This window comes from Pan paniscus, chromosome 7 (genome assembly GCF_029289425.2).
Source record: "Pan paniscus chromosome 7, NHGRI_mPanPan1-v2.0_pri, whole genome shotgun sequence".
Classification (NCBI taxonomy): domain Eukaryota; kingdom Metazoa; phylum Chordata; class Mammalia; order Primates; family Hominidae; genus Pan; species Pan paniscus.
Genome location: NC_073256.2, coordinates 49,158,719 through 49,184,073, shown reverse-complemented (window position 1 = coordinate 49,184,073; position 25,355 = coordinate 49,158,719). Strand labels below are relative to the sequence as shown.

The 25,355-nt window shown below is 38.3% G+C and overlaps 1 protein-coding gene across 6 annotated transcripts in view; it reads left to right on the top strand.

Annotated features, from left to right (window-relative positions):
- GTF2E2 (general transcription factor IIE subunit 2) overlaps positions 1-25,355 on the top strand; it is a 79,703-nt gene that overhangs the window by 36,850 nt on the left and 17,498 nt on the right. For 2 of the 6 annotated variants that reach the window (XM_055116429.2, XM_003830768.5), the window contains exons 4-6: positions 6,720-6,827; positions 8,951-9,133; positions 14,284-14,377. In XM_055116429.2, coding sequence (XP_054972404.1) covers positions 6,720-6,827; positions 8,951-9,133; positions 14,284-14,377 — 385 coding nt within the window. Of the gene's footprint in view, positions 1-6,719; positions 6,828-8,950; positions 9,134-14,283; positions 15,570-19,475; positions 24,965-25,355 lie in introns of those variants that run through there. The other 4 variants (XR_010113125.1, XR_010113124.1, XR_010113123.1 and 1 more) reach the window with 4 other exon arrangements.

Below are 25,355 nucleotides of genomic sequence, written 5' to 3'. Positions count from 1 at the left end.
CAGTTTCTCTTGATCTTTTATTGTTCATCACTCATTTTGATCCAGTAGCTTACCCTTAGCAACTTGATAGTTGCATTTTTGGCTTCTGTGTTTACAAAGCTCAGTGAAAATGGTTAGGCTTTCATGCATTGATTATTACTTCTGTCATTGATTTTGTTCTGATTCCAATAATTCCATTTATTTTTGATTTAAAAACAATAGTCCAAGGCTAGTAATTTTTAAATTTTTCTTGAGGTATATTCTTATTTGCTTATATTTCCAGGTTAGATTGGCCTTTTGGTAATTTTGTATTTGATTGTAATGGGGAAAAAAACTTTTAATGTAAAGGAAACAAAGGAAAATAGATCAAATTTAATAATGATAATGGAGAATACGGAAAAATATTTTGAAAGGGTTGTATTGGCTCTCCTTAGACAAGTAACCTCCATTATTCCTTCTAGTTTAGGCTGTGTGCTTCCAGATCCATATATCCAAAAGTCTACTGCACTGCTCTCCTCCGTTTTTTCTTAGCTACCTCTTTTTTTTTTTTTTTCCAAGATGTAATATCACTCTGTTTCCCAGGCTGGAGTGCAGTAGTGCAGTCTCGGCTCATTGCAACCTCCGCCTGCTGGGCTCAAGCGATTCTCCTGCCTCAGCCTCTTCAGTAGCTGGAATTATAGGCATGTGCCACCATGCCTGGCTAATTTTTGTGTTTTTAGTGGAGTCGAGGTTTCATCATGTTGGCCAGGCTGGCCTTGAACTACTGAACTCAGGTGATTCACCCATGTCAGCCTCCCCAAGTCCTGGGATTACAGACGTGAGCCACCGTGCCCAGCTTGGCTAACTCTTATTAAAATTTTCTTAGCTTACTGTTTGTGCATGTGCTAGTGTATTACTCTATCAATACACTGTATATGTTATAAGCTTACACAAAAATAAGAAATGAAAAAGATAGAGATAAAAGGTAAAATACACTATTTTAAAATAATTTTTTTAACAGTATAAGAAGCTCTTTTTCTAGCTGAAAGCAGTATGATTGAATGAGTGCTGTGTCAAACATCTTCATTTAACCTTTTCTTACAAAGTGATGAAGGTCTCGTTTTAGGTTTAGTTTGTTTGGAACCTTGGTTTTAATTGATGTCATAGCAATAAAGACCCTTAGCAAAGATTTATAGATCTCAAAGGAATGAATGTGTGTATGTATACGTGTGTGTGTGTGTTTGTGTGTGTGTGTGTATAAGTTTCCTATTGCTGCTGTAAATTACCACAACTTTAGTGGCTTAAAACAACAGAAATTGGTTATCTTCCAGTTTTGGAAGTCAGAGGTTCAAAAGGCAGACTTGCTGGGCTAAAGTCAGAGTATAGGCAGGTTTGGTTCCTTCTGGAGACGTAAAGGGGAGCATCTCTTTACTCTGTCAGTTTCTACAGGCCACCTGCATTCCCTGACTCATAGTCCTTCCTCCATCCTCTTCTGTTGTCACATCTCTTGCTATTCACTTGAACTCTCCTGCCTCCCTCTTTCCCTTTTAAGGGACACCTGGAAATCTGCAATAATGTCTCCTATCTCAGGATCCTTGGTTTAATCATGCCAGTGAAGTCCCTTTTGTCATGCAGGGTAACATAGCCACAGGTTGATTTGGATGTGCATGTTTTTGGAGGGAGGGTATGCATTATTCACTCGGCGGCTATAAATCATTGTTAGAAAATTGTGACACTGATTTATTTTAATCCCGACAATTTGGCTAGTAAACTCCCATTTTAAAAAATATGTCAGTTTGGCCAGGCGCAGTGGCTCACACCTGTAATCCCAGCACTATGGGAGGCTGAGGTGGCCAGATCACGAGGTCAGGAGTTCGAGACCAGCCTGACCAACATGGTGAAACCCTGTCTCTACTAAAAATACAAAAATTAGTCAGGTGTTGTGGTGCACGTGTATAGTCCCAGCTACTTGGGAAGCTGAAGCAGGAGAATTGCTTGAACCTGGGAGGCGGAGATTGCGGTGAGCTGAGATCATGCCATTGCACTCCAGCGTGGGCACCAAGAGCGAAACTCCGTCTCAAAAAAAAAAAAAAGTCAGTTTATGCAAAATATATCAAAATGGATTATAATTTTTAAATGACTGACAATTTTGATTTTAAACTCATAGAAGGGTTTTGTCTGGAAGACTTTTTAAAAATAAAGATTATAAAACAGCACTCAAAGTACTGTAAAACTATTGAAGTAGACTGGGCACGGTGGCTCATGCCTGTAATCCCAACACTTCGGGAGGCTGAGGCAGGTGGATCATGAAGTCAGGAGATTGAGACCATCCTGGACAACATGGTGAAACCTTGTCTCTACTAAAAATACAAAAATCAGCATGGTGTGGTGGCACATGCCTGTAGTCTCAGCTACTCGGAGGCTGAGGCAGGAGGATCACTTGAACCCGGGAAGTGGAGGTTGCAGTGACCCAAGATTGCACCACTGCACTCTAGCCCGGTGACAAGGCGAGACTCCATCTCAAAGAAAATAATAGTGAAGGTTAGAAAATAGTTTATCAAAATTTTAAGATATGCAGGTATGACAGTTTTTGTTCTTATACCTTTTAAACTCAGAAATCACATAATGATGGAAATATTTCCCAGTCTTTTCAAAATGCTCTTTCCATGGCATGAATTTATTTCAAAAAGCAGCTACTTTTACACATCATTAAATGCCAGCTTTACTTTGAAGGAATAGATGGCTTATTTTAATTATTTTTAAAATAATTGTTAGCAAACTATAAATAGCTGCTATAATTGTAGAATATTGAGCAGATTTGAAACATTTTGCCTTTTTGTAAGGAGAAATTTGTAATTCATTTCTTACAGCTTTGTGAAACCATTGTACAATGTCTACCTTTGAAAGGTCTTTAAAAAAAAATTCGCCACAATCCATCTTATAACAGGCCAGTCTCACTGTGTTGCAGAATCCTGAAAGTGAAGGAATGAGCGAGGCCATGCATCCTGGGCCCTTTGTCATGTGAGATTCCCAGGCCCGCCTCAGGATTCCTCCATGCATGTCACGATTGGAAATGTGGATGTCCTGACATGAAGTGAAGGAGCCACTTTACTAATAGTATTTGTCAGTCCACATATTCACTATTAGTAAAGCGTAACTCCCCCCCGCCCCCCGAGACAGAGTGTTGCTCTGTCGCCCAGGCTGGAGTGCAGTAGTGCAACCTCGGCTCACTGCAACCTCTGCCTCCTCAGTTGAAGCGATTCTCCTTCCTCAGCCTCCTGAGTAGCTGGGATTACGGGCATGTGCCACCATGTTTGGCTAATTTTTTGTATTTTTAATAGAGACAGGTTTCACTATGTTGGTCAGGCTGGTCTTGAACTCCTGGCCTCAAGATCCACCTGCCTCGGCCTTCCAAAGTGCTGGGATTACAGGCATGAGCCACTGTGCCCAGCCTAAGTAAAGCATAACTTTTAAATGGAAATTAAAGACAATTTTAATAAATGTTCTAAAGAATCATCCCGAGGTACCCACTTTTGTGCCCCTGGGGTGTGTACACCCCACGTAGGAGACCACTGTGCTGTACTATAGCTGCCCGGCGTTTCCCTGTATTCTAGTTATCATGTCGTCATTCAAGGTCTGTCCAGTTTTCTCTTTCATTTCTTCTGATTGAAGATGCCTTCCTGACAGATAGTTGTTTACCTAGCTTTTTTTTTTTTTTGAGACAAGATCTGGTTCTGTCATCCAGGCTGGATGGAGTGCAGTGGCATGACCACAGCTCACTTGCAGCATCTGCCTCCTGGGCTCAAGCAGTCATTACAGCCTTCCAAGGAACTGGGACTACAGGCGTGTGCCACCATACCTGATTAATTTTTGTATATATGCAATTTTTTGGTAGAGTCAGAGTTTTGCCATGTTGTCCAGGCTGGCCTCAATCTCCTGGGTTCAAGCAACCTGTCCACTTTGACCTTCCAATTTGCTGGGATTCAGGTGTGAGCCACTATGCCCGGCCATATCTAACTTTTGTAGCTTGTATGTTTAGCTTCTCCCCTCTATTGGGAGCTCTTCTGCTCTAAAGGCAGAAGTAGTTTGCATTTTATTGTATGTCTCATTGCAGTACTCTCAGCACATAGTAGTTACCACTAAATATTTGAATTAATAAGTGAATGAATTAACAGCAAATGCTTAATGAATGGTTCTTTTGTGTGGTGTGTTAAGCTTATGTCTCTATCTGCTGTCTGTACCTTCTAGTTTGGCGAAGTGGCTATTTAGTTTTCCAGGGCCTGACTGAAGCCCAGTGAGGTTCAGTAACCTGCTCAATGTGAGGGAACTTGGAGCTTGGGTTTTTTTTTCTTTTGAAGAGTTATTTTTGTTTTGGATAAATAACATATCTCTTTGTACAAAAAGTAAAGTTGTATAATAAGGTACAATGAAGGAGTCTTGTTCTCACCTGTCATCCTACTCATTTTCTCCCCTCTTGTGCTTTCTACAGGTAACCTCTTTTATTAGTTTCTTGTGATTTTTTTTCCAGTGGTTCTTTATGCAGAAACAAAGTTCAAATGTATACTTATTTCTACCCTTCCCTATATACAAGGGCTCATAGTGCATATGTTTTTTAACATGCATACTTTTTTCTTATTTACTTAAAAAAACACTTTTTTTTAGAGCAGTTTTAGGTTCACAGCCAAATTGATTGGAAAATATAGAATTCTCATCCATTCCCTGCCCATCCCCCCACAGCTTCCTCCACTATCAACATCCTGCACCAGAAGAGTACATTTGTGACAGTCAATGAACCTACGTTGACAAATTACCACTCAAAGTCCATAGTTTACATGAGTTCACCCTTAGTGGTGTTCTTTCTGTGGGTTTGGACAAGTGTGTAATGACCTATGTCCACCACTCTAGTATCCTACTGAGTATTTTCACTGCCCTAAAAATTCTCAGGGCTCTGCTTGTTCATCCTTCTCTCCCCTCAAGCCTTGGCAGCCACTAAACTTTTTTTAATTTTTAATTTTTTAAATTATTTATTTATTTTTAAAACAGAGTCTTGCTCTGTTGCCAGGCTGGAATGCAATGGCTTGATCTTGGCTCACTGCAACCTCCGCCTCCCAGGTTCAAGTGATTCCCCTGCCTCAACCTCCCAAGTAGCTGAGACTACAGGCACCCGCTACCACGCCTGGCTAATTTTTTGTATTTTAGTAGAGATGGGATTTCACCATGTTGGCCAGGATGGTCTCGATCTCCTTACCTTGTGATCTGCCTGCCTCGTTTTCCCAAAGTGCTGGGATTACAGGTGTGAACCACTGCATCTGGCTTGCAGCCACTAAACTTTTTATTGTCTCCATGGTTTTTGCCTTTTCCGGAATGTCAACAGTTGGAGCCATACAGTATGTATCCTTTTCAGATTGGCTTCTTTCCCTTAGTAATACGTATTTAAGGTTTCTCCATGTTTTTTTCATAGCTTGATAGCTCATTTCGTTTTAGCACTGGATAGTATTCCATCGTCTGGATATACCACAGTTTATTTACCCACTCACCTACTGAAGGACATCTTGGTTGCTTCCAGCTTTTGGCAATTATGGATAAAGCTGTAATAAGCATCCTTAGTGGATTTTTGTATGTACATAATTTTTTGGCTCATTTGGGTAAATACCAAGGATTGTGATTGCTAGATTGAGCAAATGGTAAGAGTGTGTTTAGTGTTGTAAGAAACTGCTGAACTGTCTTCCACAGTAGCTGTACCATTTAGCATACTCACCAGTAATGAATGACAGCTCCTGTTCCTTTGCATCCTCTCTAGCTTTTGGTATCTACGTGTGTGTGTGTGTTTTCATTGGATAGGCATGATACATATGTTTTTTAACTTATTAATTTGTCTTGGACATCTTTTCAAATTAGCACATAGAGAACTTTTACATTTACTTTGTGAACATCTGTATAGTGGAATGGATGTGCTGTGGTTAATCTGTCTTCTAATATGGACGCTTGGGTTATTTCTAATATTTTCCTTTTATGAACAATGCTACAGTGACCATAAGTCACTTTTCTGTGTGGTACTGGTATTTCTGAAGGATAAGTTTCTAGAAATAGGATTGTTTGGTGAAAGTTGAGTGTCTTTTCCTATATTTAAGGTCATTTTTTGCAATCTGCACGTTTCTGTCTTTGGGTCATTTTCTGTTAGTTTTGTGTTTTTTCGAGACACAGTCTTGCTCTTGTCTCCCAGGCTGGAGTGCAGTGGCATGATCTCAGCTCACTGCAGCCTCCTCTTCCCAGGTTCAAGCGATTCTCCTGCCTCAGCCTCCCAAGTAGCTGGGATTACAAGCATGCACCACCATGCACAGCTGATTTTTATATTTTTAGTAGACATGGGGTTTCACCATGTTGGCCAGGCTGGTCTCGAACACCTGACCTGAAGTGATCCCACCTGCCTTAGTCCCCCAGAGTACTGGGATTACAGCCATGAGCCACACTGTGCCTGGTCTATTTTGTTAGTTTTTTGAAGCTCTTGAAATGTTAGGAAGAATATAGCTCTTGGTGATACGAGTTGCATATATTTTTTTGTCAGTTTGTCTTTTGATTTTATAGAGCAATGAGTTTCAACCCCATTCTGATTTCATAGTCTATGGCTCTTCGTCACTATAATTATGCTACCTGGAATAATACATGTTTTTCATTCCTGAAGGTTTGTTTACATGTAACTATGATTTAATGCATCTAGCATTTTGAAACTGTCTTCTAATAACAATTTCTTCACTTGATAGACACGGCATCAGCGAGGAGATACGCATCCTCTAACCTTAGATGAAATTTTGGATGAAACACAACATTTAGATATTGGACTGAAGCAGAAACAATGGCTAATGACTGAGGTAAGAATTTAGTTGATTATCAAGAGAGATTTCCTGTAACTAGAATTTTTTTTTTTTTTTTAAGACAGAGTCTTGCTCTTTTGCACAGGCTAGAGTGCAGTGGCATGATCTCAGCTCACTGCTGACTCAGCCTCCCGAGTAGTTGGGACTACAGGCATGTGCCACGGTACCAGGCTAATTTTTGTGTTTTTGGTAGAGACGGGGTTTCACCATGTTGGCCAGGCTGGTGTTGAACTCCTGACCTCAAGTGATCGGCCCACCTCGGCCTCCCAGAGTGCTGGGGTTATAGGCATGAGCCACTGCGCCTTGCCTAGAATGTTTTAATATGGTGAAATCTGATAATGCTTTTTACTTTTTCTTAAAAGAAATGGTGTAGGGTCTTTGTTTTTTGAATGTACACATTTATAAGATTGATTTGTTGGTTTTCATATAATTTTATGTTATCTGTTTCAAAATGTTAAAGGTAAGACTTTGTGTAATAGTTGTAAAGAAGTCATTGTACCAATTCGACTTAATGTTTTTACAGATTAATGCTTATTTTGTATTGCCAGATTTATAGTTTGTATGCTTGTAAATTGAATTGTTTTTGTTTTAGGAAATTTAAAGCATAAAGTACTGCAGGGATAGGAAGATAATTTGTTGCACAATTACTGCTATTATGGCTTGATGTGGAAAAAAAGTCACGAATGCTGTGTATGAACACACATCATTTGAAGAAACCCCAACGCAGTCAGTGACCATGCTAATTTGGAAATGAATAGCATTTAAAAATTCAAATGTTTACCGCTTTAAAATATGAAGTGAAAACTAAGAAGACTACTTTCTAGGACCAGAGATAGATTCTAGAAACCAAATGTAAAATTCCTAACATACAATTCATTTATTTTTTTACCAAGCAAAATACAGGTCTTGACTTTTATAATGTAACGTGACCATTAATCAGTATAATTGTAGTTCATTGTATTAGTGATATACAAACAATGGTAATCCACATTTAAATTTGCTGGTTTAGCTAACCTTGAGAATTCATAGACTACCAACATTTAGTTAACAATGACTTTGATCATTTTACTATTCTATTCTCCCTTTTTTCTTCTTTCTGTGTTTCTTCTCTTTCTCCTTTCAGGGTCAGGCTGGCAGCTGCAGAAGAAAATATATAGGGTTGCTCTTTTTGAAGAGCTTTCCTTCTGATACTAGCTGTACAACAGAACTGACTAGAAACATAATTATATTCAGTAATTCCTGCATTCCTACTCAGTTTCATTCTCAAGCTGACATTATAGGTAAAGTTCTTGTATGCACTAGTCTGGTCCTTTTCAGTTCCTTCCACAGCTGCCATTGCCAGTTGATAGCAGATGGGGAAGACCATTGACTAGTAAGGGTAATGTTCCTTACTTTATAATGCCAGTATGTGATAAGCTGTACTTTGCAGATGGAGTGGGCACTACTCAGTTCACTTTGTCTATTAATATTTGTAGGTGTTTTATTGATTCCTACCCATTTTGACTACTAGAAGAATATGGGTTCAGCTTTTTTCAAAGTAGTTGTGATAAAATGGTTTATTTCTCTTCAAAGAATTTATGTAAATAAAACACAGTTTGTTTTATAAAAAGTGAGCATCATGCTGATCTACTGTTCTGGAATTCTGGATGTCCAGGATTTTAGGCCTGCCAGTTTGTATTCATAAGGTACTTTTAATTTGCCACTGTATTGGCTAGTGTTGTATTTTAAAATAATTAGTAGAATTAAGAATGTGTATATGGGCTGGGCACAGTGGCTCACGCCTATAATCCCAGTACTTTGGGAGGCTGAGGTGGGTGATCACCTGAGGTCAGAAGTTCAAGACCAGCCTGGCCAATGTGGTGAAACCCCGTCTCTACTAAAAATACAAAAATTCGCTGGGTGTGGTGGTGCGCACCTGCAGTCCCAGGTGCTGAGAGGGAGGGAGGCAGGAGAGGGAGGCTGAGGCAGGAGAATCGCTTGAACCCAGGAGGCGGAGGTTGCAGTGAGCTGAGATCGCGCCACTGCACTCCAGCCTGGGCGACAGAGCAAGATTACGTTTCAAAAAAAAAAAATATTTATGTTCCATTTGTTAATATATTCCAATTGTATCACTGTTACAGGCTTTAGTCAACAATCCCAAAATTGAAGTAATAGATGGGAAGTATGCTTTCAAGCCCAAGTACAACGTGAGAGATAAGAAGGCCCTACTTAGGCTCTTAGATCAGCATGACCAGCGAGGATTAGGAGGAATTCTTTTAGAAGACATAGAAGAAGCACTGCCCAATTCCCAGAAAGCTGTCAAGGTAATCTCTCTTTTCTTTCTGTCTTAATATAATTTGAATGAATAATGACTTCTTGGTTTTAAAAATATCAAACATTTTACAATTGTTTTTAAAGCTTCTATTATATACACATGGGTTACAGTGAGCCACTTGAAGGTTTGAAATTTGTCTTGTGCCACCTAGCAGGAAAGGGAGCAGCCATCTCTGTGTAACTTTGACGGGTTCTTGTTGCTGTTACTATATGATTGTTCAGGCTATTTCTGGAAAATTTTCCTCAAAGGCAATAGAGTTTCTCTTGTAAGCTTTGTTTGTAAATAAGAGTGTCTTCTATAATACTAGTAGATGTTCCTTACCTGAGGAACTAGAGGCATTAAAACATGAAAGCATTGGTTAATAACCTGGCTATTTTGAAGTCCTAAAGGGGCTATCTATGAAAGTCCTACTGATACAGATGACATTTCCAGTTTAAATTTGAAACTCACTGGGGAAAGCTGCTTGTTTCCATTTGTCACAGTTGCTCATTATTAATGTTAACTTATTAAGCAGGTTCATTCATTTTGCTACCTGTAGAAGAAAACTTGCCCCTTTGTCTCTTCTTGGTAATGGAATTATACATGTCAGATCTTCTGGTATTGTACTACAAGTCCCTGAGGCTCTGTTTATTTATTTCAATTTTTTTTCTGCTCTATTAATCCATTGTCAAGTTCACTCACTTTTCTTCTTCACTTCCAACTTGTTAAGCCCAGTTGGTAAATTTTTTAATTGTATTTTTCAGTTCTAGTCTTTCTTTGTAAATTTTTCTTCTGGTTTCTGTTTCTTTGCTGAATTTTGTTTTCTTTTTTTTCCATTCGTGACAAGTATCTTTGTTACACCCTTAAGTATGATTTCTTATAGCTGCTTTAAAATTCTTCTTATTCTAACAGCCGAGTCATCTCAGAGCTGGTCTGCATTGACTGTCTCTTTTATGGGTCATATTTTCCTGTTTCTTCACATATCTAATACATTTCTGTTGGGTCTTAGACCTTGTGGATTATATTAATATGTGTAAAGACTCAGGATTCTGTTACATTCCTCCCAAGAGTGTTTCTATTTGTTTTGTTTTGTGGTTAAGTGGGCAGTTACTCCAAACCTTGTCTGCCCTACAGCAGGTAGCATATGATATGTCTCTTCTGGTCTTCTAGCCTTAGCCCATTTGCTTGGAATCTTGGAATCTTTTTCCAAGACTGGCTTATTTCACTTAGCATAATATTCTCAAGGTTCATCCATATTGTACTTGCAACAGGATTTTCTTCCTTTTTAAAGCTGAATAATATTCCATTGTGTTTTTGTTGTTGAATTGTGGGAGTTTTAAAAAATATATTCTGGATATTAATTCCTTACCAGATACATGATTTGCAAATATTTTCTCCCATTCTGTAGGTTGCCATTTTACTCTGTTGATTGTGCTCTTTAATTTGCCAGTTTCTGAGTTTGCTGCACTCTTGTCTATTTTTGATTTTGTTGCCTGTGCCTTTAGTATCATGTTTAAATCACTGCCAAATCTAATGTCATGAAGCTTTTGTCCTATGTTTTCTTCTAGGAGTTTTATAGTTTTGGGTCTTATATTTAGGTATTTATTTAGAGTTAATTTTTGTATATGGTATAAGAGTCCAACTTTATTCCTTTTCATGTGGATATCCAGTTTTCTCAGTGTCTTGATGAAGAGACTGTCCTTTGCCCATTGAATAGTCTTAGTCTTGGTACTCATGTGGAAGATCATTTGACCATATATGTGAAGGTTTATTTCTGGGCCCTCTATTCTGCCTATATGTCTTTCTTCATGCCAGCACTACAATGTTTTGATTAATGTAGCCTTTTTTTTTTTTTTTTTTGAGACAGAGTCACACTCTGTCACCCATGCTGGAGCGCAGTGACGCAATCTTGGGTCACTGCAACCTCTCCCTCCCAGGTTCAAGCAGTAGTCCTGCCTCAGCCTCCTGATTAGCTGGGATTACAGGCACACACCACCACACCCAACTAATTTTTTTATTTTTGGTAGAGATGTGGTTTTACCATGTTGGCCAGTCTGGTCTCGAACTCCTGACCTCAAGTGATCTGCCCACCCTCGGTTTCCCAAAGTGGTGGCATTCCAGGTGTGAGCCACTGCACCTGGCCTGATTAATGTAGCTCTGTAATATATTTTGAAATCAGTAAGAGTGAGATCACCAATTTTGTTCTTTTTCAAGATTGTTTTGGCTATGTATTAGTCTATTCTTGCAATGCTATAAAGGAATGCTTGAGACGGGATAATTTATAAAGAAAAGAGATTGATTTGGCTCACAGTTCTGCAGGCTCTCCAGGAAGCATGATGCTGGTGTCTACTCAGCTTATGGGGAGGTCTCAGGAAACTTATAATCATGGCAGAAGGTGAAGGGGAAACAGGCTCATCTTACATGGCCGGAGCAGGAGCAAGAGAGAGTGGGGAAGGTGCCACACACTTTTAAATGACCAGATCTCATGAGAACTCATTATCAGGAGAACAGCACCAAGAGGGAAATCCAGCTTCATACCAGTCACCGCCCACCAGGCCCCACCTCCAACATTGGGGATTACAGTTTGACATGAGATTTGATGGGGACACAGATCTAAACCATTTCAGGCTTTTTGAGGTCCCTTGAGATTTGATATAAATTTTTGGATGGATTTTTCCATTTCTGCAAAAAATGCCATTGGGATTTTGATAGAGATTACATTGAATAGGTAACTTTGGGTAGTATTGCCATCGTAACTGTATTAAGTTTTTTAATACATGAGCACAGAATTCTTTTCATTTATTCATGTCTTTAACTTTTTTTTAGCAATGCCTTCAGGTTCTTTCATTTATTTTATGTATGTTCAATTTGACTGTCCCTTATCTGTAATGCTTGGGACCAGAACTGTTTCAGATTTTGGGATTTTTTTCAAATTTTGGGATATTTTCATTATACCAGTTAAACATTCCAGAGTTGAAAATCTGAAATCGAAAATGCTCCAGTGAGTCTTTCTCTCTTTCTTTCTTTTTTTTTTTTTTTGAGGCGGAGTCTCTTTCTGTTACCCTGGCTGGTGTGCAGTGGCGTGATCTCAGCTCACTGCAACCTCTGTCTCCTAGGTTTAAGAGATTCTCCTGTCTCAGCCTCCCAAGTAGCTGGGATTACAGACACCTGCCACCATGTCCAGCTAATTTTTCTATTCTTAGTAGAGATGGAGTTTCACCATGTTGACCAGGCTGGTCTCAAAACTCCTGACCTCGGCCGAGTGCAGTGGCTCACGCCTGTAATCCCAGCACTTTGGGAGGCCGAGGCGGGTGGATCACAAGGTCAGGAGATCGAGACCGTCTTGGCTAACATGGTGAAACCCTGTCTCTACTAAAAAGTACAAAAAATTAGCCGGGCGTGGTGGCGGGCACCTGTAGTCCCAGCTACTCGGGAGGCTGAGGCAGGAGAATGGCGTGAGCCACCGTGCGGAGCTTGCAGTGAGCCAAGATCGCGCCACTGCACTCCAGCCTGGTCGACAGAGTGAGACTCTGTCTCAAAACAAACAAAAAAACTCCTGACCCCAAATGATCCTCCTGCCTCGGCCTCCCAAAGTGCTGGGATTATAGGTGTGAGCCATCACACCTGGCCCCCAGTAAGTATTTCTTTGGCATGTCATGTCAGCACTCAAAAAGTTTTAGATTTTGGATTCAAGATTTTGGGATTTGGGTTGCTCATCCTGTAGTTATCACCTTTTACCACCTTGATCTAGTGGACTATTATTTTTAAGCTACTTTAAGTCATTTTATGAATAATTTATATAAGTAAGAATAATGGGATGATGAAAACAGCTTTATTAGAGATTTTAGTAAGAATTTAACACAGCAAACTTCTGTATCAAGTAATTTTTGGAAAACACATCAAAAAGAAGAATACTGTCATATATCCTTTTAGCAAAGTGAGATGATAAAGATTCTTTTCACAAAATACTGTGTGATAATCTTCTGGTGAATAACGGGATGAGAATATTGTTTCCATTTTGTATTGAGAAGCATTTTGTTCGTTTGTTGATTCTTAAGCTTGAGAATCTTCACTTGAGTTATTGTCATCTAAAGACTCCATAGCTTGAGACTTTATTCCTATGATGAATTTTTGCCAGATAGTCTAGAGTGCGGCTATTTGGCTTTTTGCATTCATATTTTGATTCATCTAATAATTGTGAAATGTCTTTGGTCAGTTTTCTTGTCTTTGCTCTCAAGGGTAGAAAATACAAAATTTTTTTGTCAGGTATACTCAAAGTTAAAAGACAACAAGAAGACTCTTCCAATCTTTTATATCTCTTGAAAAGGTGTAATGTAATCCTTTGGGCAATGCAGTAAGAAAACTGAAGGATGCCCATGTATTTCACTATTGCATCACATTTCTAGGTGATTTAATCATTCTTCTATTTTCTTATTATTTTAGCATTTTAAAAGCACAATTGGAAATAATTGATGGATAATGATGAGTAAGTAGCAGAATATCTCAAGGTAGAGGAAAAGTAAGAACACCAAGATTCTATTATGTGTCTTAGATTAGTGAAAGAGTCCCATGGACCCAAATAGTAATTGCAGCAAAGATTGAATTTTCCGTTTTAAGTGAAACACGTTTTATTTTTGTTCTTTGGAAGACCTCTAAGAATACAAGTCTGGAAATATCAATTTTTAAAAAATTGAACTACTCAAGAAAGAAACTCAAAAACTAAAATTGGGGCTGAGTGCAGTGGCTCACACCTATAGTCCCTGTACTTTCTGATGCTGAGGTGGGAAGATCGCTTGAGCCCAGGAGTTCAAGACCAGCCCTGGCAACATAGTGAGACCCTTTGTCTACAAAAAATTGAAAACATTAGCTAGACGTGGTGGCAATGCACCAGTGGTCCCAGTTACTCCAGAGGCTGAGGTGGGAGGATTGCTTGAGCCTGGGAGGTTGAGGCTGCAGTGAGCTGCACTCCAGTCTGGGTGGAGTCTCTTAAAAACAAAACTAAAACTAAAATTGGGTCCAGTGGACCTATGGTGGTGGACCCTATGGTGGTATACTGAGTGTGTTAAGGAAATGAAAGTCCTTTATTGTTTACATTTTTTTTTTTTTTTGGTGAGGTAATTTGGAGTTAACTGAAAAATCTTTATTTTATCTATCTTTAAGGCTTTGGGGGACCAGATACTATTTGTAAATCGTCCCGATAAGAAGAAAATACTTTTCTTCAATGATAAGAGCTGTCAGTTTTCTGTGGATGAAGGTGAGCTTTTCTGTATTATACTTTAGTTTGCAAGTATATTACAATTTTAGGGTGATAAAATTAATATTTATAATACAATTATAATTTAAATCTTACATTGCTTTTTTAGCATTATCATCTCTTAGAACACAGCCAGTGGCCCCTGTGTCTAACATATTGTTGCTTAGAATGCAATTTGAAATATGTGATTTGAAAGATTTTAGATTAATTATACTTACAATCGCAGTTCAGGATTTCTTAATGTTTATAGCTCAACTTAACCAAACGGGTTTATTTCTTTATCTTTAGACTTTTACAAATGTAAGTTCATATCCTGATACAAAAGCTTGATACAGGATGGGAAAAAGAATAAACTTTTATTGGTGAATAGTGTTCTCTTACCTTATGAATCTTTCAGTTATCAAATTGAATAAGGAAGGAGATGATGTTTTTCTTTCTGGAAATTGTGGAGTTGGATGCTAAGCTGTATATTGAATCTCTTACTAAGTATATGATACATATGTTTGGACTTTAGTTTTAAATTTTTGTCAATTTGTCATTAAACAAGGGTTTAGTGATGAAAAATGTATTATTCAAGTACCAATTGCCATTTTAGCAAGTGTTGGTGGTATTTTACTGTAAATTTGTATTACTTTTGGAGTTTTATAAAATGGCAGGAAAATAATTGGACATCAATTTAATTGATTTTGTGATTTGTGCAGTAACCTTAAGTTTTCCTTTTGTTATCTGTCTATAGATATCCAGGCTTGTGGTTCTGGTAGATAGGGCTTTAGTTTCCCTGAACTTGTTTTAGGAAATTGTATTTTTGTGAAAATCCCAATTGAGTACCTTACATGTAATTGGTTCACAATAAATGTTAATTAAATAAAAATGTGCAGAATATTCCAGTTCTTTGATGTTGTTGTTTCTAATAAGCTTTTATATAACAAAGCAAGTATGTAGTGAACTTATGCTATCCATTGTAGTGATAGGTGCCTGTTGAACAAAGACTTCAGTACTGCCTGGCGATTTTTATATTGCTTTCAGTCTTCGTTACTTGCAATGTTGCCTTTATGCTAATTTTTATATTTCTTGCTTTTGAAAACATTTAAGGCTGGGCATGGTGGCTCATGCCTCTAATCCTAGCACTTTCAGAGGCCAAGGAGGGAGGATCGCTTCAGGCCAGGAGTTCAAGACCAGCCTGGGCAAAAAAGTGAGACCCTATCTCTATTAAAAACTGAAAAATTAGCCAGGCTTGGTGGCGCATGCCTGTGGTCTCAGCTACTCACAAGGCTGAGACAAGAGTATAGCTTGAACTCAGGAGTTAGAGGTTACGGTGAGCTGATTGTGCCACTGCACTCCAGCCTGGGTGACAGAGTGAGACTCTGCCTTTAAAAAGAAAGTTAAAAACCATTTAAGATATTTCTGAGCTCAAAAAAAAAAATCTAAGAAATAACCGATTCCTTTATTCTTAGGTATAATTAACAATCATTTTGAAAAATATTTGCAGTACTTAAAAAAACCTATCACAAGTATTACAAGTTCAGATAGAGAGTAAGAGCCTATACTAAAAGGCAGATGTGCCTTTCCCTTCTCTAGCTGCAGTCCCTTTCTTTTGTGGCAGCTGCTTAACTAGTTTTATTTTGGATTCTTCAGTTTTTTCCCAATTGCTAATAATATGCTTATGCTATTGTTTCTTGATTTTTTTCAACTTTAAACATTGTGTGACTTACTGTCATTTCTCTTTCCTATACCTATCTCTCTCCTCCCAATATAGTTGTATCTCTAGTTAAGTTTTAGTTTCTCCGTCATTTACTGATGCCTTCAACAAACATATTTAAATGTTCTCAGTGGGAATTTTAGTGTTAAGTCTGCTCTGCAGATGGCAGCATAGTGTAGCATGTCTGTTGTGTAAGCAGATGTTTAACTTGAGGCGGGTGGTTGATAGGAAAGAGATTGCAGTAGCTCTGTAAGAGTGTACATGAAGCTCTAGAATTTCTTAATAGCATTTCTTTGGGGTTATTTTAGAAGTACACTGTGTGTTTAGCAGTGGGAAGCCCAGATGTTCTTGTAATCTGCACGCTAAGCTGTCACTTTCTGTCCCTTGTGTGCTCTTTCTGTGGATACTATTGTTTTAACTTTGCTTTTTCCTGTTTGTGTATCTTTTATCTATACTTCCTTAATATTACCCGTTTTCATTTGTCATTTTATATGGCCTTTGTTGGCCTAAACTCTTTTCTATTTCCTTATTGCGTAGCTTATAGGGGTAAAATGAGAATTTTCACTTTCCCCCCTAGAAAACAATAACAATCTAGAAATACATAGAGTAAAATAGTAATATTAAACTCTAGCATATGTGATGCAGAAATTAAACATGCATCATGGATATGTGATCCGTGTCTTGTGATAACATATGCTTGGTAGTTAAATCTTACATAATCAGGAACAAGTTCTGTAAATAATTTGATGTTTATTCTTTTAGTTTGCTTTCTCAGCATTACAAATATTCCATAACGATGTATGGCTGGTTAGTATTCCATTGTGTGTACCTGATTAATGAGTTTTAAAATAGTTAACAATGCTGAAGCAAATGTCTTTACGTATCTTACACATTGGCTATGTATTTTTTATTTTAATGAAGTAGCCATAGAAATCAGGAAGATAATGCAGAAGTAAATTGAGAAAATATTTTTGCATCTTTTCAGATCTTTGTTGTTGCTAACTTATTTAATATATGGTGAAATGTACTGCTAGGTTTCTTAATATTTAACCACCCTTACACTCCTAGATAACCTTTCTTTGGCTTCATGTATTTCTAAATTTTTAATATTAATGTATTTAGGACAATTGTTTCAGTATGATCACTTTTCTTTTTTGTGTGCTTTGTCAGATTTTGGTTATGGTTATTATGCTGGGTTCATAAAAAGAAAAGTAGTTTTTCTTCCTCTCCCCCCCCTCATTCCTTATGAGAATAGTAGATTCTTTAAAAATGTGAAGGCATATACCCATGAATGTATCTGGCTAATTGCTTTCTTGGCAACATTCTTAATGTTTTATTTGCTTATGTCCTTAAGTTTTCTATCTTGCGAGTCAATTTTGATAATTTTGTGTTTTTCTACAAAATCATTCTTTTTAAAATTTCAAATTTAATAGTGTGCGGTTTTTCAGAGCGTGGCCCTCGGACTTAATTTTCTCACTGTTATTTTCTCTATGGTGCGCTTTTGTATTTGTTCTTTCCTTATTTCTCTGTGAACTACTTATTTTATCTCTGTCGTTTGTTGTGTTTTCATTTTAACAGAAAATATAATCTTATCAGATCACCATCTACATACATATTTATTTTTTGACTACTTGATCTAAGCAGTGACTGAGCAAACATCAGAATCTCTCACAACTTTTATGTTTTTGTTTATTTTTCCTGTAGTTACTGCTTTTTATATTTTCATGCAGAGTTTTTAGTTTATAAACGTTCTTGGCAGTCATAGTTTATTTTAAGAATTGTGTTCAAAATCATTATAATGTGTCCCCCTTTGTTGTATTTAATGTTCTTTTCCTTGATGTCTGGCTTTATTCCCATCTGACTGTCATAACCTCTGGCTTTTAAAAAATTTTATATATTTTTGCCCATCTTTTACTTTCTGTCTGTATTTTTTTGTTGTTTTAAGTATTTCCTTTCTAGATGGCATATGGCTGGCTTTAACTTTTGAATCAGTTCTGACTGTCATTTTACATTTACTGTCTTTATTATATGTTGTAATCTCCCCATCATTTACTTGGAAATGGTATAATTTATTTTCATTCTCTTATTCTCTGTTGTCTTTTTATTCCCTTGTTGACAATTTCTGGGATTTTTGTTACAGTTTATTAATGTTTATTCGTAAGCCTGTTTATTCAAGAAATATTTAATGGTCTCCTCCTAAGTGCCCTAGTCATTTTGCTAAATATAGGCCAGTCCCTGTCTTTATGGAGCTTCCATTCTGAAGTAGAGGACAATATACAAAATTTGAAAATACTGCGGATTGTATGAAATGCTAGGAAGAAAATAAATGAGCTCTATGGTAAGGTGTGGGTGGTGAAGTTCAGATACAACCTCTGAAAAAAGGTGAAATAAGCCAAAACAGGAAAAATGGGGTGGAGCTAGCCTTGCCAAGGGTCAGAATAGTGTCCACGTGTGGGACTGTAAGGCGAGTATCCAGGCAGAGGGAATAGCAAAGACAAAGATTGTGGGAAGGACTTTAGTTTTTTTCCTAGAGTGGCTTTTGTTTCACCAGATTCAGTGAACACCTTTTTTTTTTTTTTGAGACGGAGTTTCGCTCTTGTTGCCCAGGCTGGAGTGCAATGGTGCAATCTTGGCTCACAACAACCTCTGCCTCCCGGGTTCAAGCGATTCTCCTGCCTCAGCCTCCCGAGTAGCTGGGATTATAGGCATGCCACCACGCCTGGCTAATTTTGTATTTTTAGTAGAGACCGGGTTTCTCCATGTTGGTCAGTCTGGTCTCAGACTCCCGACCTCAGGTGATCTGCTTGCCTTGGCCTCCCAAAGTCAGTGAACACTCTTATAACAAATGATTTGTAACGTCATCTTTGCTTTTGTGAAATTAAGTTCATAGATAATATAACCTACTGATACACATACTTTCTTAAAAAGTCAGTGTAATACCCTAAGTGTAATGTAAAGAATAAATGAAAATATATTTTTATTCTTTAAAGTATATTTTTTATGGTTTTAAAATTTACTTCAGCCAGGTGCTGTGACCCATGACTGTAATCCCAGCACTTTGGGAGGCCTGCCTTAGGCGATCACTTGAGGTCAGGATTTCAAGACCAGCCTGGTCAGCATGGTGAAATCCCGTTTCTCCTAAAAGTACAAAAATTAGCCGGACATGCTGGCGCGTGTCTGTAATCCCAGCTACCTGGGAGGCTGAAACACAAGAATCGCATGAACCTGGGAAGTGGAGGTTGTAGTGAGCCTAGATTGTGCCACTGCACTCCAGCCTGGACAACAGAGCAAGGCTCTGTCTCAAAAAAAAAAAGATTCAAAAATGTATAAATGCTCAGGCAGTTATTCTAGAATGTAAATGGAATGGAATTGAAACAGCTGTATATCTTTCTATTGTAGAGTCACCATGAAGATGATAGCCACCAATGGGCCAATATAGTTACGACGTATTGGCAACTTAGATGTCATAACTGGTCTCTTCCTTAAGTGGTAAAGAATTCTTGGTAAAGTTCTGAAAATACAAAGTATATTTCTTCTGTGATTTATCAAGGTTAATGCTATATTCTGTGTACAGTATACATTGTATATTCCTAGAAAAGTTTATTAAAAGTGCCAAAAATACTTTGTTTATATATGTTAAATAGAATTGGGTTTGTAGGCTCAGCTTATTGTTATAAACTGGTATTTTTCACTGATCTGTATCCCTCTTAAGAAGGATGGTGGGGGTTAAGCAGGGCTTTCGACCTTGGCAGTGTTAACATTTGGGGTTGGTTGAGTAGTTTTTTTTTGGTGTGGGGAGTGTCCTGAGCCTTGTAGGGCATTGATCAGCATCCTTGGCTTGTTTAGATACCAGTAGCTTAGCTTCCCTGCAGTGTGACAACCAAAACTTTCTTTAGACATTATCAAATGTCACCTGGAGAACAAATTCCCCTTGTTGGGAACTTGGTTAAAGGTCCAGTTTATGTTGATAGAATAGAGGAAGATTGAGACCCACTGTCTTCAGATTCCTTTTCCTGGCTCCTGTCATTCTGCACACTTGGTGGTGGAAGAAGATCACAGTGAATGAGGTTGCTGTCCTTGACCTTCCAGGCTGAGCGGGTAGAATGGCATAGGAAGCGTAGTTCAGCTGTTTGCATTTTGTCGTTTTGGTGTTCACACGGTGCTGTAGAGACACCAGAGGGAACAGCCACTTACAGGAACCTCGGGTAAGGTACCACCAGTCTTTTAGTTGAAAGTGCCAGTATTACGTAAATCAGTAACAAAAACAAAACAAAACAAGTTTTTGTTAATGATATAAGGAATGTGTGTTTCCAGGGAAGACCCATTGAAAACGGACACGTTTTAACATTCATCTCTAGCCTCAGAATGCTTTATGCTTTGTGTGAAGATTTTCGTTTCGTTCCACTAGGTGGCAACCTTAGCCATAGAGAGGAACTCTTGAGTGCGCACACTTCAGGCACACAGAGGGTTCTGTCTGTAATAGAAGCACTTGTCCTAAAATGAGAATTAGCTCAAGGAGAGAGTTGATGGTGTAGTAATTTTTTAATCCAGTGTAGAAGTGAACACAGAGTAGTTGGACCTAGGCAGGCAACTTATTTTTCAAAGGCATTTCTTTCCTTAAGTCAGAAGCTTATTCATTTAAAGGTAGTATAAATGTGATGGGGAAGAGGCTGGTGCTGAGGAGTTAGATTGTAGGTTTTATCTTTTTTTAATTTATTTTTTATTATTATTATTTTTTACTCTAAAAAAAGATTTTTTCATTCCATGTAGGTTTTATCTTAGCTCAGTCCCTTACTAGCCTAGGCAAGACACTTAACCTCTCTCTGAGATTCCTCATCTGTAAAATAGAAATAATAGTATTGTTACCTCATTGTCTTTGAGGATTAAATGAGTGAATATAAATAAAAGTGCTTGGAACTTGGAACAGAATCTGGTGGAAAGTAAGAACATGGTAATGTTAACTATTATTAGTATCGGAAAAATAAAATAGTACCCACGGTGCTAGTCATTTTAATCCTACTTAACCTGGTTATTTATTTATCTATCTGTCACTGACTCACTGGTTTTATAGTTTTGTGTTTGGTTAAACAGATAGCAAAGAAAGCCAATTTAGCAGTCTCAGGCCACATTTGTACTGATTTTTTGCAGTTACGTTATGGTTTTTGGTGTTTCTGATGAGAATTCTAATGGACAATCTTTTTCCTCATTGCTGGCAACTTTTTTACTTACTGGAAGCTTAAACAGTTTCACCTTTATCTTAAGAATTCAGGATTCTTATAGTAGCTACCACTTTTGAGTCTGTGCTCTGGGGCTCTCATACTGTTTTAGATAATTATTTATTTATTTATTTTTTGAGACAGAGTCTCGCTTTGTCACCAGGCTGGGGTGCAGTGGCGTGATCTCCGCTCACTGCAACCTCTGCCCCGTGGGTTCAAGCGATTCTCCTGCCTCAGCCTCCCTAGTAGCTGGGACTGCAGGTGGGTGCCACCACGCCCAGCTAGTTTTTGTATTTTTAGTAGAGATGGGGTTTCACAGTGTTGGCCAGGATGGTCTCGATCTCTTGACCTAGTGATCTGCCCACCTTGGCCTCCCAAAGTACTGGGATTACAGGTGTGAGCCACCGTGCCCTGCCTGATCGTTATTTTTTAAATGGCTACATGGTATTCTATTTTGTTGATATGCTCTAAAACAATTTTTTCTGGCCCATTTCCAGGTACACAAACTCCACAGATGGGAAGTTTTTTTTTTTTTTGTGAGACGAACTCTCGCTCTGTTGCCCAGGCTGGAGTGCAATGGCACAGTCTCGGCTTACTGCAACCTCTGCCTCCCAGGTTGAAGCGATTCTCCTGTCTCAGACTCCCGAGTAGCTGGGATTAGAAGTATGCACCACCATGCCTGGCTAATTTTTTGTGTTTTTAGTAGAGACAGGGTTTCACCATGTTGGCCAGGCTAGTCTTGAACTCCTGACCTCAAGTGATTTGCCTGCCTCAGCCGCCCAAAGTGCTGGGATAACAGGTGTGAGCCACTGTGCCCAGCCATTTATCTATTTATTTTTTTGGTTTTATTTTTTGCTCTATGCTGTTACAAATAGTGCTGTGTGTACATTTTCTTGAGGTTGAATTGCTGGATCAAAAGATAGACATATTTTTGAGAATACTAATGCCTTACCAAATGTCTGTTGTAAAATTGGGCCAATTTATACCTCCACAGTAATAAATGAGAAGGAATCTTATTTCTTCATGTCCTCATAAATACTGATTGGGTGTTTTTAGTTGACTTTGCCAACCTCATAGAACATAAAGAGTATCTTGTTTTTTATTTTATTAATTTTTATAAATAGAGACAGGGTCTCGCTTTGTTGCCCAGACTGGTCTTGAACTCCTGGGCCAAACGATCCTCCTGCCTTGGCCTCCCAAAGTGCAGGGATTACTGGTGTGAGCCACCATGCCCAGCCAAAGATTGTCTTGTTTTAAAAATTCATTTTCTTTCACTCATTTTATAAAATTAAAGAAAACCAGGTTATTTCTCTTTGTCAACTGAACATTTTGTCCCCACATGTTTTAAAAAGTAATTAAATTTGAGATTCTGTGAGATTGTACCTCTAAAATACCCGTGTTCCAGTATTCATCTTAAGTATTTATGCAGCTGTAATACATTTACGTAGATGTCATATTTAAATGATTTACATAGTAGATGTCACATATTTACATTTACATAGTAGATGTCATGTTTAAATATTTCAACAGCATTGAGCTAAGGAAAGGCAGGGATTAAGTATAAATGTTTTATTGAAAAAAATTGAAGAGTTTTTATTCAGGGTTTTTCTCTGAAAATAGCTCAAGTGACTTTAAACAAAAGGAACTAGTTAAATTAAAAATTTTAAAGTGTACTTTCAGTTCTATTGTGCCATGAAAATTTATAGTGTTGTGTGTTCTTTCTATACAGTAATATACAGATCAGCTTTCCAGACCATTGCTGCCACTATTTAAGTAGGTAATATTACCTCTGCGATTGTGTCATAAGAGGTCCGCAGTATGTAAGCTTCTTTGCATATCAGGTAGAAAGGCAAAGAAATTTCTGTCTTCAAGGAACTGAAATTTTGCAGTGGTAGAAAGTGTATTGAATGAAATTAACCAGTGAGTAAAAGGTATGTTTTTCCTATGTACTTTTTTCCCATTTTGCCTTTATTGTTATACAGAGAGAAGTACACAGTTGACTTGTTGGACAGATATGTAATACTTATTCTAAAGAAATGGATACAGTTTTCACATGTTGATAAATTAGAACTTAACAAATTGATGATCAAAATACCAGAACTATTCTTTGGTAGGATATAGTTTCTTTAACAGCTATAATAATAAGTTTGACATGTAAAATTCTGGCTATTGCCTACATTTTAAAACAGTAATTTTGCATGCTTTATTGGGATTACAGAGATATTTTTGTTGCTGAGTTGGAAGTTTGACCTGAAATTATTTTCTTTCATATATGCCTATAGTGAGCAAAGCTAGCCACATTCATTAAACAGCCTTTAAGGTTTGGCTGAAAAGCAGATAGTTGGGGACTTTTAGCTTCTACTTAGAATGGAGAAAGCTAGAGAGAGCATCGTTCCTACCTTGACAGCAACAACAAACCCCAGAAGTCTGCATGCTGATATCTTCTTGAATTCATCAGTGAGCTGAGGTTGCAGGACAACCTCCCAACCCAAACTGTAAGGAGAGACAGGCACCCCCTTGGAAAGGTAAGACCTGAGCACTTGTTTACCTGAGACAGACAAAGTGAACATCCCGCAGGAGAATTCAGTTAAAATTTAATGAACTTAGTGTGGACCAGCAAGAAAACAGAGATCGCCTGGGGGGCTGCAGACACGGGGAGTTTGTATCCACTCACAGGCTCTTCTCCACAGATTTCACTGGATGCTTACAAAAAAGATTGAGGCAAGGGTGTGGGTACTGAGAAAGTGTCCCTTACTGTTCCCCCTGGAGGAGAGGGACAGTAGATCCTTTTGGAAAGACACAAAGCCCTGTCTGAGTCCTTCTTCCCTTCTTTGCTCCTATGAGATAAGAGCCTTAAACCACTGTGGAAAGAGAACAGAAAAAAAGTCTTTCGTCCTTGGCGAGGGACAGGAATATGTGCTAGGCCCAGAACTTTAGTGGAGGAGAAAGGGCAGGAGCACTGAGAAGGCCACACCCCGGTCACCAAGGAAGACAGTGTTTGCCCAAGACCAAGGCTTAATCCTAATGTCAGAGAATCTTCCCACCCATACGAGGCTAACAGCTGTGGACTGACAGGTGACACTGGAGATCGGTGCGAGGCGCAAGAACGTGGAGGCAGACCAGCTCAGATGCAGCGTAAAAGGAAGACCAAAAAAGCTGAAGGTCGAACAGACACTGAGGAAAACATCCTCTGGCAAACCAGCCACTCCCCTAACACAGTTCGAAGCTGGTGGTACATTGTGGGTAACCATGGCAGCAACAAATTCCAAACCACGCTTCTGTTCTGACAATAGATTGACTCAACCTCCACACACTAAAGATCTGGCAGAAGGAAAGGCGGGCCCATTTCCCAGGCATAAAAACTATTTACCTCAGTCTTAGCTGTCTTACAAAGGATATCCTGCTTTCAAAAAAGTTTTTGAGGCATAAAAAGAAGGAAGGAAGAACAACACACTATTGAGACAGGACACTTTTAAGACCAAATTTTTTGAAACTACCAGACATGGAATTGAGACAGGACATTTTTAAGACCAAATTCTTTGGAACTACCAGACATGGAATCTAAAATAACTGTTCAGTATGTTAAAATCTCTAGTAGAAAAGGCAGGCAACTTGTATGGTCAGGTAGGATATTTCAGCAGAGAGATAGACACTGTAAGAAAATAAAATAAATGCTAAAAATGAAAATGACAGTAACATAGGTGAAAAATGTCTTCAACAAGCTCATTATTAAACTTGGTGTAGCCAAAGAAGGAGTCTGTGAACTTGAATACAGCTGAAGTGTGAAAAAAATAGGGCAGAGAACCCATGAGCTGTGAGACAATATCAAGTGGTCTGAATTTGTAAAGTCTGAGAAGGAAAAGAAAGAAAACGGGGCAGAAGAAATACTTGAAGATGTAATGACCAAGAATTTTCTAAAATTAATGATGGACACCAAAGATCTGTGAAGCTCAGAGAACACCAATAGATCATCCCCCAAACCAGGCAAATGACAGAAAAACACCGAGGCATATCATATTCAAACTGCAGAATATGAAAGATGGAAAATACTGAAGGCAGTCAG